The sequence below is a fragment of the Ahaetulla prasina genome, chromosome 7, assembly GCF_028640845.1.
Source record: "Ahaetulla prasina isolate Xishuangbanna chromosome 7, ASM2864084v1, whole genome shotgun sequence".
NCBI lineage: Eukaryota > Metazoa > Chordata > Lepidosauria > Squamata > Colubridae > Ahaetulla > Ahaetulla prasina.
Window position 1 is genome coordinate 49,616,635 of NC_080545.1, and position 15,516 is coordinate 49,632,150.

Consider the following 15,516-nt stretch of genomic DNA (forward strand, 5'->3'; position numbering starts at 1 on the left):
AAGGAATCTTAGCCAATGAACTAAGACCTGCTGGGCTTTTGGAAAAAGTTATCCAGATTTTGGGTAACCAAGAGATCAGACAACTGGAGAAAACTGTCAGGTGGGATGTCAGTGCAGTTGGGGAGATAAGTTGTAGTGATGGCTAGACTGTGGTTATAATGGCAGCAAAACCAGTGGAGCTATAGCCACCACCATTGGCTTCTAACATCTCTTTCACCTGGACCAGTTATTAAGACACTCATAAGGTCCCAGCCCACCTATTGGCAGTAGGTTGAATGTTGGGTCATTTAAGTTTCTGGCAAATGGACAAGGTCCCTAAAACAATGCTGTAACATGGGACATGATATTATAAGGTTGCACTGGTCATAGTAGTGAATACCTTCTGGATGGGGAAATTATTGGGAGATGGCCAAGGCTTAAAGGCACTAAAGGTTCAGTAACACATCAACCTTCTGGAATAATCTCCCAAGTGCTTGTAAGAGTTAGATACACATTCATTTACTGTTTAGAAACTTAAATCTGCCTCAATCATGCAGAATTTCAAAATACAGTTTGACTCAAGGGTGCATGCCAGTTTGATTTAAAGGTACGTTCTGGATTGGCCATCCGTAAACCCAGTGTTGATAGCTAAGCCAGACTCTCACTTGCCTTTACAGAAACACTATTCTGAATATAATTAGGGTTGAGGTTGTCTTTATTAAAGAAGAAGTTGGAGCTGCAAGACTAAACGTAAACTCACCTTGCCACCCTAAGAAACCAGTGAAAGTCAGAGTGTTTAATGAAGTAATTACATTCATTAGCCAGCCATTCAATCTATGCTTACCCCTCCCCACATTTTCAACATATGGAGATTATAAAATAGTGTGTTGCCTGGAAACCCTCCAGAAACCTCAGAAAACCCTTGAATCTGTGAAGTCCTTCACAAGGCTATGAAGTATTTTTCGGCTACTTGATTTGGTGTGCTGAATTGAAGGAGAGTTGTGTTTTTGATTCCCAAAGCTATTTCAATGTAATATTGAAATAGCCTAAATTTGCAGATCTGTAGTGAATAATGTGATATTTGCTGTAAATGTAGTTGCCATTCATCATTTATTTGAGTGACTGATTTCCTTCTGGTGCCACAATTGCCCGTGTATTTTTGCCATCTGGTTCCTCTTCTTTCTCTAGCTATTTATCCATAATAAATATCATTCATTCAGGGTGGTTTCTAAATTACTGAAATATGTAATGTTTACTGGATCATGGCTATTGCAGCCCAGTGCCTGGAGTCTGTAAAGGTCTGGATTAGGTGAAATGGGTTTCAACTCAACTCAATCAAGACTGAGTGGATTTGGACATTTGGGCCTTCCACCATTGGTATTTGATGGGGGTGACACTGTCCCAGATGAATCCTTCTTGAACTCAAGACTCCTGCTAGAAGAGCAGGTGGCAGCCATAGCCAAGAGACCTCTGCATACTTAGGTTGTGCCTGTTGCTGGATTTCCCCTTATATCTGGCTTACTGCAATGCACTGCATGGGGCTGCTCTTGAGTAGCAGTTGGAAGCTTCAGCTAGTGAATAATGTGACTGTACAAGTAGTAAATGGTGTCAGATATGTGATATATATCACTGTTATGTGGGCTACATTGGTTGCCATTGTGCTTCTGGATGCTGATTGCCATCTTTAAAGTCCTTCATGGCTTGGAACTGGGCTATCTAATGCTCTTCTTTTCCCAATTGTTTCTATCAATCCAATACAGTCCAGCAGTTTGGACAAGTTACAAGTCCCGTTAGCCAAGGGATGACAGTGGGGACTAGGAAGTGTGTCTTTACTGTCATAGTCCCTGCCCTCTAGGAAATTCTCCTTTCAGAGATTAGGGTGACTCTGACCCTGCTGGCCTTTCATGAAAGGGCTGTAAAGGGCTGATTATGTTCCTGGGTCCGGGGCCCTGACTGTGTTTGGGATCTTGGCTATATTAACCTCTGGGCAGATTGAGAACGGCATAGATGCACAGTGAGGAAATATATTTATTTTGTATTTTTTAATTGTTTATGTTATTATGATATAGGCCACCCAGAGCCTCTCGTTGAGCTGGGCGGTTGTAGAAATTAATCAATCAATCACTACTACTCTATTGTCACAGAATTCTAAAATCTGAAGAAGTACTACTTCCCACAGGAGGACCCACTGGCCTCATTCTTTAGAGGTGGATCCCATCTTTGCAAGATATTATATAGCTTTGGAAGCTGGATTCATCAATTGTTTGATGAATCCAGAGGGCAGTATTATATAGCATTTCCTCCAAAGCTGCAGGATGGGTAGGTTCATCTTGGTCAAACTTCATCCTATCTCATCACTCCTGGGATTTCCCCACTTCTTCCTGAAGTAGTCTGTTGTCTTGATTCCCCTGCCCTCCAAAATGCTTCAAGAGTATCAGAAAAAAGAGCTTTGTTGTTTTGCCAATGCAATCACTTTTTTCCTACTGAAAGAAAATGAAGTGAGGAAATGAGAATAGAAGGGTGGAACCCTGGCTGGGTACCATTTTTTCACTCTTCTATTGCCCAGCTGGATGAACCTTCTTCCCATTTCCTTTTTTACCAAAGTCAGGAGAACATTCCCAGATTGGCAGGAAGTATAAGGTTAGTGAGGTGAAATCAGTGGCTGAGGTAGGTGTCCATAGTGACATTCATTAGTAACAACACAGTTACTTATTCATGAATATGCAGAAATTCTACACAATTCCATTCCATTTGCTTCTGATCAAGTGTGAATGAAATTATATTATCACGTTTCTTCAAGACGTTTAACTGTAGAACATTATAAAAGTTAGAATTGCAGTAGCTTTATGTTGCTGAGAGCGTTGGTTAATGGTTTACAACTTCCAGGCTGCTCTTTAATCCCATTTTTAAAAATACAATTTTCACTCCATTGATAATCGAGTTTAAAGATAAAAGATAATTAAAAATCAATATGGCCATGGTTACATTTTTAGCAATCTTTTTAATTCTAAAAATGCCATTATTCCTTATCAATGGAAAGACAATTCTGTAGTTAAAGATGAAGATCTATCTTACAAACTACCTCTTAACTGATGTGAAAATGTTCAACGCCTATCATTAATGCTTTTATGGCAAGAGGGGAATTAAAGATGGAATTAGAAGGATTTGAAGCATGCAGAAGATCCATAGTCTTTCCACTCTATGAACAACCATCTAGATTGAGAGCAAAGCAAATGGCTGGAACAGATTCTTATTCCACTCACTCCTTCAATGCCTTCAATCTCACCATAGAAGCCTGAAAGATCTGGGAATATACTAATTCTTCCATAACAGCTTCCCTTTCCTTTGTCCTACTTGGATTAAGTATTCCAGAAATTTGAGATACACATTATTCCACATACTGATTTTATATTAAAATTGATTTATCAAGCAGTCCGCACTTCCAAAATGAAGTGGATCATTTTTGATCACTTGTTTACTTTCATTTGGTTAGTTCAGTCTTACAGTATTAAATCAACTGATGCAACTTTGTGCACAACCTTGGCCTACAAAAGGCCAGATGAGAGTATGTGATTATAGGAATGGCATTCAGAAAAAATAAAGAAACAGAAAACAAGTCAGACACAGCAGTGTGAAGTTTGAAATGACTTTGAAGTATTAAATATTAACCCTCCGCTCTCCAAAGTTCAAAATGTACATGGGAACATAAAATGACTCCTTAAGAGAGGAAGTTGTTCTGCCAAGTCCGAAAGAGGCAGTGGTTTGCTTCTTCCTCAAGATACCTTTCTTGGATCAAGCCTATCTGGATAATTTTTTCCATCTCTAACTTTCCCTGAAAAAAAGGAGCCCACACTTCATCTGGAATAAGTAATTTATGTAGATTCTTTCTTGTTGGGATTCAGGCCGGGGTATAGTACTGAAATGGCTTTGGTTGTGCTTGTTAGTGACCTATGGTGAGTTTGGGATGGGGGTGGTGTATCTATTTTGACTCTCCTTGAACTTTTGGCTGATGAAGGTCAGGGCCCCCTTTTCTGAGGCTTGTTCTAGTGGTGTTGATGTGAGAGAGGTTATTAAGCCCTAAGTCCCCCCTCCCCCCCCATGGTTCTACCTTCTCCTTTTTATTATCTACATGAAGCTTCTGGGCAAGATAATCTCTTGGTATGGGGAGTAATATACCAATATATATATATATATAAATATACTGATTATACCTAATTATACATCTCCACCCCCCACCCCCCGTTGTCCAGGTGAAGCTGTTTAAATTGTAGCAAGTGAGATCCGAAGTAAAGTGGAAAAAATGTTTGGATATATTCTCAGGATCAGGCCCCATTCTGCTCTTGTTGTTGTTAAGAATTAGGTGACATACAGGTTTAATTCATCACTGCCACCGCCACACGCTAAATTTTCCTGGATTTTTAAACATAATTACAAATTTCTATTTCTCTCTTTAACAAAATGGGCATGGTTAGCTTTTCTCATAATTTGAGACAGCAAACGGTAGATTTGCAATCCAAAGTTGCTCTAAAGAAAATATTTTTTAAAATGCAAAGTACCTTTGTAAGTGGCTTGGCTTGAATCAGGTTTAACAATAGCATCAATGTTTTCATTATGTGAAATGAAATGTTGTTGTTTGTTTGCATTTAATACAGTCCAATATGTGTTCATAAACACGGAAAACAAATTACTTCCTAAGAGTTGGATAGAATAGAATAGAATAGAATAGAATAGAATAGAATAGAATAGAATAGAATAGAATTTTATTGGCCAAGTGTGATTGGACACACAAGGAATTTGTCTTTGGTGCATATGCTCTCAGTGTACATAAAAGAAAAGATACGTTCATCAAGGTACGACATTTACAACATTTACTTACAGTGCAGAAAGACTGAATTTTGAAGATAATCAAAAGAAGATAGGTGTGGGAGGTTGAGGTCGAGAGGGAGAAAATGTGATCTATCAGAAACCATAAAGTGAAAGAGGAGCATATTGTTCATTTTTGGAGGGAGGAAAAGAAAAACTTTGTTTAATACATTTGAATCTGCTGCACGTCAGCACCTTAATGCCTATGACAACTACTTCTCTCCAAAATCCATGCATAAGTCTTGTCCTCCATTAACATATGAGACTTACATCTATACCTTTACCACAACCTTTCCCCCAAAACAGTCCTAATAGGCTAATGCTGGATTTCTAACATAGCAGAGTTTGAGCAGTGGCAGACCAAGAATGAATTCTATCCCAAGCTTACCCAGTTTTTTTGAGTAGTCATTTCTGGATTGCCAAATGGCGTAGCTGTCATTGTTCTCTTACAATTCAAAGTAGCTCTATTTTGATATTGATATCACACATGAGAAACCTGTGACCAAATCATGGCTGGATAAATGAAATGAGCAGTATAATTCAATTTACCTCGATACTTTTCTATGATCATTATTACCTTTCTTGTGCTATCAGTGATGGCTGGAAGCAAAATAAGAATCCAGACTAACAGCCCACAATATTCGTGCATTTATTTATTTATCAGTTAAAACAACTGCCAAATGATTCTGTCAGCTTACAACTAAAAACCACTTACTAAAAGAAGAATACAAGACAAATTACAGAGAACCAAGCCAAACTATTTTTCTCAGGTTTCCTAAAAAAGCCAAGGGTGTCTCTACAGAGGGAGAGAGGCTACCTAGGGGGACTCTAGTTTAAGACAGCTACTCATCCATTTCAAACTGCGAAGAGCATCTCAGCTGAACCATTCACTAAACACTCATGGAGACCCCAAGTTCCCTCTGATTCACAGCCAGGATCAGCAATTGTTGGCTGATCTAGCAGACTCTGACCCACTTTCCACCAAGCTTGCCAAGCAATTAGAAAGTGATCTGACCACACCAATAGAAATATCCTTCAAGATCAGATCATGTCTCAACTGCACTGAGACAAAAACAACAGATCTAATGTGTCAAGTTTTTGATGATCTGGGACAGTTCCATGATCATGAATTCCTGAGATGTCCTAGATTCAATGTTTCTGGGTTGCAGATTAAAGTCCTCAATAAGCCTTGGGTTTAAATCACCAGCCCAGCATTGAAATCCAGCAGCTCAGGCAGGAGTGATGTTGAGCAGCAGGGATGTACAATGGCATCTGTTCCCTAGAGCCCAACTTCAATCAGAGAGTCTTACATCCAGTTATCTATGGAGCAAGAGCTCCTGGAAACTCCTAACAACTTGTGGATGATAACATTGTATTGCAATCAAGTAACATGTACATCAACATCAGTTATCAGACTCAATGAGCTATTTATTCACAATCATAACAATATTCTGGATTATGAACTTGTTATTTCTTTTTTATTTCAAGATATAGTTAAGGAAAGGAAAGCTTTTCCAGTGAATAAATTATCTTACCTCTTTTGTAGTGCTAGAGAAATGATAGGTAGTTGTAGGAATCCAGTTTTTTTGTGTCACTTCAAATAAATTCTGCTTAAGACTGAATTTGCCCATAGCCTTATAGTTGCTTTCTGTAACATTTCTGATGGAAATCATTGTATTGCTACTGCCAAGAAAATTCTGTGGATTATGGGTTATAGGATTAAAGGGAAAGGATGTGTTTTTAGTGCTCTGAGCCAATGGTTCAGCATCTTGGAAATCTAGGAGGAATAAACGTATATAAAATCAGGGCTCAACATACATAGAAATAGTTTGACATATTAATCACAACTGTTAACATGAATAGTGTTAAATGGGTTGCAGTTTTACAATAATAGCTTATTACATAGTCTTTTAACTGAGAAAATGTTGTTTGAAAGTATAATTATATTTAGAGCTGAGTTGATCAGATGATACAATAATGAAGTAACTAAAGCTAACCTCTTTAACAAATTCTTTGGCTCAGTCTTTGTCAACAGTGATGGCACATATCCCACATTCTCTAATTATACAAGCAATGAGCATGACAACTTAACAAACATAGATTTTACAGAAGAAAATGTTGGTAAAGCTCTTTGTAACTTAAAACCATCTCTATCCATTGGACCTGATGGACTTTGTGCTTACTTCCTAAAAAAACTCTCTAGTAATCTTGCTGAACCTCTAAGTATAATCTTTAATATAACTTTTACTACCAGTTCCCTTCCCAATCTCTGGTCACTAGCCACAGTCATTCCAGTTTTTAAAAAAGGCGACCCCAGCTTAGTTGATAATTATAGACCAATCTCCCTATGTTGCGTCGCCTGCAAGGTAATGGAATCCATCATCAACCAATCCATTACCTTGCACTTAGAAATACACAATCTTCTCTCAAATAAACAATTTGGCTTCAGGAAAAAATTATCATGCAATTTACAACTTCTCCACTGTAAAAACCTATGGACTACAAATCTTGATCTAGGTAAATCAATAGATGCAATATACATAGACTTCTGTAAAGCTTTTGACTCAGTAGTACATGATAAACTTCTCCTAAAATTAAAATCCTATGGCATTTCAGGACCCTTACACAACTGGATATCTGCTTTTCTGTCAAACAGACAACAAATAGTTAAAATTGGTAATGCTCTATCAAATCCTGTTCCTGTCAAGAGTGGTGTTCCTCAAGGTAGCGTTCTTGGACCTACTCTCTTTATAATATACATAAATGATCTTTGTAATCATATCTCAAGTAACTGTGTTCTCTTTGCTGATGATGTCAAACTTTTCAACACCACTGACAATACATCCACAATTCAAAAGGACCTTGATCATCTAACTGCTTGGTCTAAAATTTGGCAACTACAAATCTCAACCAGTAAATGCTCAGTCTTGCATATTGGAAGAAAGAACCCAATCACAAAGTACATGCTTGATGGACATTGCCTCGCAGATGACCCCCACCCTGTCAAAGACCTTGGAGTTTTTACATCTAACGATTTAAGTGCCAAAGCCCACTGCAACTATATAGCTAAGAAGGCTCTAAGAGTTGTTAACTTAATTTTACGTAGCTTCTTTTCAAAAAACACCACGCTACTGACCAGAGCATATAAAACATTTGTTAGGCCAATTCTTGATTACTGCTCTCCTGTCTGGAACCCATACCATATATCTGACATCAACACAGTTGAGCGTGTCCAAAGGTATTTTACGAGAAGAATTCTCCACTCCTCCGAAACCAATAAAATACCTTATTCCACCAGACTTGATATCCTGGGTCTAGAAAACTTGGAACTTTGTCGCCTTCGACAGGACCTGGGTTTAGCATATAAAATCATCCGTTGTAGTGTCCTTCCTGTCAATGACTTCTTTAATTTCAATAACAATATCACAAGAGCTAACAGATTTAAACTCAATGTCAACTGCTCCAGTTTAGATTGCAGAAAACATGATTTCTGTAACAGAATTGTATATGCTTGGAATGCATTACCTGACTCTGTGGTTTCTTCTCATAACCCCAAAGGCTTTACTCAAAAACTGTCCACGGTTGACCTCACCACTTTCCTAAGAGGACTCTAAGGGGCGTGCATAAGAGCACAAACGTGCCTACCATTCCTGTTCTATTGTTTCTTCCCCTATGTATATATATGTTTTTAGTACCTCGTTTCTCCTCTTATATATGTTCATATATTATATAACCCTTTTTGCAATACTTGCATATATTGTTACGACAAATAAAAAAAAAATATTAAAAAAAATATTCACATTGCTCTTTGACGTTAGATTTCTAAAGGAATTCACAGTGGCCATTTCTCTACATACATTCATGATTATTACTAACTTAAGTATGCAATGTGTTTAACAACTCAGTCATATTTTGACAATCCAAAGCAAAATTTCCGCAGTCTATGTATAGCAGGAAGAACCTGACTTAATCATTTCATATAATAAGCTAATCAGCAACATCTAAGAACTACCCTGAATCACACTGCACCGTAGAACTCAGTGAACTCAATTTAACGGCAACTTTCAGAAGTGGCCCTAAGAATGGGTAAATTCAAATCTTCCCTTGGGTGCTAAACTGAATGAGACATCAAACTGAGCTTAGTAATATGAGGTTTAAAAATGAACTTTCCATATTTAAACTATATTTTTCCCTTTCCCAGATAGTCTGTTTTGTGTAAAAATAATTGGGACACTGTGTACTTTGGTATGAAATTACCAAAGTATATTTAATTCATGTTAATTCAGCAACACACATTTCTTAAATAATATATTCTTACTGCATTTAGCATACTGTAGTTTTGTCCTGATTTATTCAATGTGTATGTCCATACAACAAAGTGGGCCAAAGAATATCTTATGCACAGCCATTTTTGCTTCTTTCAAAAAAACCTCAATCCTTAACACAGATTTAATACTACATACTTCCTCCGACCAGCCTTTGCATATGTTAACATTTTCCCATCAATTTATTTTTAATAAAAATGCTATCACACACATTCAGAACTATTAATTTTTCACTACTGATTTTTTACTGATCTTTAGTAATACACTTTATTTCCTTGTAAGGTACCACAACCCTTGATATTTGAGACATTACTTTTTTATGCATACTTTGATGGATCTTGCAATGTATCTAAAATGTGCTACAAATCCTTTGGGTTCTCTGCCAACAACAAAGTAACATCTGCATAAAAAGGGACCCCAGCTATTCATGCGTATTTGTGTCTCCAACTACCTCCCTTGCCATAACAAACCATCCTAACCATATGCATTTCTATTACAGTTATCCATAATTACAATAGCCAACAGTGCATCATTTGATTAATTCCTCTGCTAACAATTAATTAAGGATTCCATTTATTCTCTTACATGTTTTACTTCTGTCACATATTGATTTTATATTCAGCAACTATTCTTTATCTCCATATCTATGAAAAATGTTCTATGAGTCAAGTGTCTCACTGTCACTTATTTTTCAATGATCTGCTGAAGATCAAAAATCTGGTCTGTCTGCCATAAAGTTGCTTTGCACTTCCCAGATTTTGCTCATTGTCATCTCTTGTAATTTTTTTGTTCAGAATTCTACCATATCCTTCTAAGGCACACTTAACAAATGAATCTTTTTTTGTTCAGTTTTAGCATTCAGTCTTCCAAACTCGTTTTGTAGAGGAAGATAATAATAGCATTCTTCCAATTATTAGGCACATATGCAATCCTCACACCTCACACTTAAAAGAGGCATACAACCACAGGTAAATCATATCCTTGCTTTAATATATTGTCAGTTGCACTATCTACATTGTTAAGTAACAATGTCTTCTTCTATATATTTTTTGTTGAGTGGTAACATTTATAGCATTGTCTCAATTCTTGTCTGATATGATTAGCACCTTGGATCTCCTTGGATCACCACTGATTTGCTGCCTGCACATGTGTGGTGCATGCCAAAAAGTTTTTTTACTACTAGTTCACCCAAACCAGTAGTTTTATCACTACCGGTTCTCCGAACCGGAGTGAACCGGTAGCATTTAACCCCTGGATTAGCATCTTTCCCATGAACATTTCTAAAATACTCCTGCCCACATTCTCTAACTTGAGTTTCACCTCACCTCACCTCACCTCACCTCACCTCAACTATCCTAACCATATGCATTTCTATTACAGTTATCCATAATTACAATAGCCAACAGTGCATCATTTGATTAATTCCTCTGCTAACAATTAATTAAGGATTCCATTTATTCTCTTACATGTTTTACTTCTGTCACATATTGATTTTATATTCAGCAACTATTCTTTATCTCCATATCTATGAAAAATGTTCTATGAGTCAAGTGTCTCACTGTCACTTATTTTTCAATGATCTGCTGAAGATCAAAAATCTGGTCTGTCTGCCATAAAGTTGCTTTGCACTTCCCAGATTTTGCTCATTGTCATCTCTTGTAATTTTTTTGTTCAGAATTCTACCATATCCTTCTAAGGCACACTTAACAAATGAATCTTTTTTTGTTCAGTTTTAGCATTCAGTCTTCCAAACTCGTTTTGTAGAGGAAGATAATAATAGCATTCTTCCAATTATTAGGCACATATGCAATCCTCACACCTCACACTTAAAAGAGGCATACAACCACAGGTAAATCATATCCTTGCTTTAATATATTGTCAGTTGCACTATCTACATTGTTAAGTAACAATGTCTTCTTCTATATATTTTTTGTTGAGTGGTAACATTTATAGCATTGTCTCAATTCTTGTCTGATATGATTAGCACCTTGGATCTCCTTGGATCACCACTGATTTGCTGCCTGCACATGTGTGGTGCATGCCAAAAAGTTTTTTTACTACTAGTTCACCCAAACCAGTAGTTTTATCACTACCGGTTCTCCGAACCGGAGTGAACCGGTAGCATTTAACCCCTGGATTAGCATCTTTCCCATGAACATTTCTAAAATACTCCTGCCCACATTCTCTAACTTGAGTTTCACCTCACCTCACCTCACCTCACCTCACCTCACCTATCCTCACCATTTCATTTCTTTTATTTTAAATTCCATTTATTCTGCAGGAGGTTTGTTACATTTTCATCCATACAACTCTTCTGTATTTTTTAATTTTAATTATCTTTGTATTTTTAGTTTACATTCGTTACAAATATCTTTTTCCTCATTATACATATTATACAATATCTTTCTGTCATCCTTATGTTTTGCAGCAATCTCTTTTTTTTACCCTGTAGGTCTTTTGTATTGTTCAAGTATCATTTTTCATATGTTCAAATGTTTCAAATCAAAGCAAATTTCAAATATGTTTCAAATGTTACCATAACTCCATTCTCTTCTATAGCATTCTGTAACATGCAGTTTTCACATATTTTCTTTTTTCCACTGAGAAATTAAGCTAACCTCCTTTTCATATAGGACTTATATTCTCTCTGTGCATCAATTCTACTTTCATCCTTGTTTCCTTCATTTCTTTCTTTATCTTCCATGTTATCTTTTTCCCCACCTCCACTTCCAATTGCATGGATTCAGAATATCCCATAGTTTTCTGTAAAACCCATTTCTGATTATTTCATTATTGCAATCCATTGCAACATGATATGCAACTGTCACCAATATGTGAATTCTTACTTTTATATGTAGACATAAATTAGACTGCACTAATCCACTATTTTTGAAACTTTTTAGTCCTTATTTTCAGAATTTAAATGTATACCTTCACTTTTGTATGTACTATTTAATTCTTCTGTAGAAGATCAGTCTATCTTCATTCATACCTATTTCATATTTCCTCTTTCTCTTGGTTTCATAGACCCATATCTCTTTTATATACTTAAAAATAAATATTTAATAAAATAAATAAAGTAAATCAATTTTATTTATGATTTCATGCTTTTTAGAATTTACTCCTTTTACATGTCAAGATGCAATCTTTCATATGCCATGGTGATCACTAGAGTCTATAGATACTAATCTCTGCTGCAAATCATGACTTTGCTCAATACTATTGATAAAATAGAGATTACTTTACAAGGGAACACACCATTGTCTACATCCTATGAAACTCAAATACACGTCGTATATAGACAGACAATCAGCCCAAAATTGCATAGTGATTTTATTCTGTCTTACTCAAAAACAGGAAAAGTAATTTCAGTGTGGTTATTGATATCATATTGCCCAAACAGAACAACCAAAAACACAATTCATTCAAAACACATGTAGTGAATTAGTTAATAGCATCACTATGTTGAAACATTTAGCACCAGTATCAAAACAAGATTTTGTTCCCACTTCAATCCTGTGTACAGTTTTAGGTGTCAGAATTAATCTCTAAAGACCAAATTTAGCCTTAGTTATATGCTGGTTTATAAGAATTTTCTCAAAATACTACATTTGCTTCATAAGTTTCAAGTGCCTTTGTATTAGTTTGGCTAGAACATGGCTCAGCACTGACTTTGAAATAAATGACAGTCATGATGTCAGATAATTGATCTTGCCACCATGATCTGCAGCCATTTGGGAATGGTTTTGAGAAACTGATCAGAAGCATTCGTCCTATGATAGTTGTTTTTCCATGCTGATTTCCATGCTTCTCATAGTTCCTATCATCCATCTCCTCCCACTTACGACTGCATGACTGCAATCTTGTTGGTATCCTTACAATTTATATTGACTGTTTCTAATATTATTTGATTGCTTATTTGAACCCTATGACTATCATTAAGTGTTGTACCTTATGATTCTTGATGAAGGTATATGCACCAAGACAAATTCCTTGTGTGTTCAATCACACTTGGCCAATAAAGAATTCTATTTAATTCTAAAGAATTCTATTTTAGGTAAGCTCTAAATACTTTTATGTTTAGGCATTTCATGCTTCCCAAACTTAAACAGGTTTTGAATCTGCTGCTATTTTATATTTGTTGCTCTAGTTGTTAACTACTCCTTTAGGTTTTTTTATTATTACTATTATTTTTAAATGTTATTATTACTTTTGAAGCATTTGGATGCAAGGGATAATGAAAACAAGGCTGCTCAGACTCACCTTGAACTGTGAGATGGGCAACAAGTAAATTTGACAAATAAAGACCTGGCGGCCTAAATATTTTTCCTGGTCTGTCTTTAATTATCTGTCATGATTATTTTCAGTTTTACAGAGATTTTCCCAGGTATTTCTTGAGATACAAAGTATTGAACCTGCTACTTTCTACATTCAAAATATGTGTTTTAAAAACCATCAACAAGAAGGGGAAAGACGATATTGAAAAGAAAAGGAAAGGAAGGAATTTTAAAGTTTTCCTGAAAGTTTAAAATTTTCTTGTAGTGTATTCTGGAATTATTTGCTTCTCACTGTTCTCTATAAGTTGTTCTCCTTAAGATAAATCTTCCACTTTACAGTTCTTATTTCTTCTATTAACTGAACCACTTAGCATTTTTGTCAAATAATATTTACAACTTTTGTGTCAGCTGCTCAAGTAAAACATTAAAAATTAATAGTTGTTTTCTTCTATAGCATATACTCTATATTTCCAGTTTCATTTGTTAGAAAGAGAGCTGAGAATGTGAATTGTTTGTTAAAGCAATATATGGCAGATCACAATCTTCTGCTTTATATTATACATGATTCTTATTTAATTTGCAAGTTGCACATGCGTCTTTTTTTTTAAATTTACATTTATATCCCGCCCTTCTCCGAAGACTCAGGGCGGCTTACACTATGTCAAACAATAGTCTTCATCCATTTGTATATTATATACAAAGTCAACTTATTGCCCCCAACAATCTGGGTCCTCATTTTACCTACCTTATAAAGGATGGAAGGCTGAGTCAACCTTGGGCCTGGTGGGACTTGAACCTGCAATAATTGCAAGCAGCTGCTGTTAATAACAGACTGCATTAGCCTGTTGAGCCACCAGAGGCCTTGTTATCTATAACAAGTCTTAAAATTTGAAGTCAGATCTAAATCACAGTTCTTCATCAGTACCATTAACACCAGTTCTGGACCAGTTCTTTTTTCTCCCTGACTTTGTCTGCTATTTGTCCAGCTATACATGCATATTTTTTCTGCTCCAGAGCATATAGCCCTGTGAGGTTCTAGTTCAGCCTTTTACAATTTTTGAAGTATTATATCCAGCCCATTTTTAACTGACTGAGACTTCTGGGCATTGTAGTCCTAGCACATCTGAAGCGTACCGTTTTTAGGGAAATCATAACAGGTGATATGTAAATAACTTGTTGGAAAAATGTCTATGGAGATTCTCAATTATCCAGGTCATGGTTGTGTCCAAAAATGCTTTTCAAAATGTAACTGGATTTTCTTGGGTTTTTTTTTCTTTGAAAATGTTTACTTCTCATCGAAGAAGCTTCTTCAGTTTTTCTTCAACCAAGAAAATCCGGGTGCCTTTTGAAAAACACCTTTGGGATAATTGTTGGAAAACAAGTATTTTTACTGTAGCAGACTAACATGCCTCCTCTGACCTGTCTGTGCTTCTTTATCATACCATAGTCAAAATATAATTTTGGCAGGCTCACCCAAGGTAAGAAGTTTTTACAGCAACCTGTGATGGGCAAGTATAAAGATACTCAAGGTAAATGAATTATTTAGTGATAATGGCAAAGGAATCAGTTCATACTATGTAGGAGAAGATCATCATAAAGCATATCTGTATTTTACCAAGAAAATCACATGCATGTATATAAAAGTGATTGATGATGTAGTGCTGGATGATAGGCCCCTATGATTGGATGGCTTTCAACTTCAGAAAAAATGACACTTTCAAAGTATCAATGATATTTATGATGTGCACGTTTAAAGCTATATTGTGACTGATGCCATGCAGGAAAGAAAAAAAATGTTGTAATAGGAAGGTTATAGCAAGGATAGTATTGGATACAATGCAATCAATAACCAAATAATACAAACTAGACTTAGTGAAACATTCTTTCATATGTTGAGTGTCTATGCTCTAGTCATTAATGCATAAGAAGGGGAGTTGATGAAGCATTATGGTCAAGTTCAATCTGAAATTACTACAAAATGTAAACAAGATGTGCAGCTTGTGATTGGAAACTGGAATTCCAAAATTGGAAATAACACAGAAGAAAACACAATCAGATTCTATGACAAAGGA

At 36.0% G+C, this 15,516-nt stretch overlaps 1 protein-coding gene across 1 annotated transcript in view; it reads right to left on the reverse strand.

Moving 5' to 3' along the window:
• Positions 1-15,516, reverse strand: part of PTPRB (protein tyrosine phosphatase receptor type B) — a 102,486-nt gene that overhangs the window by 74,268 nt on the left and 12,702 nt on the right. The window contains exon 3 of the mRNA XM_058190260.1: positions 6,378-6,619. Within this exon, the coding sequence (XP_058046243.1) occupies positions 6,378-6,619 (242 nt within the window). The remainder of the gene's footprint in view (positions 1-6,377; positions 6,620-15,516) is intronic.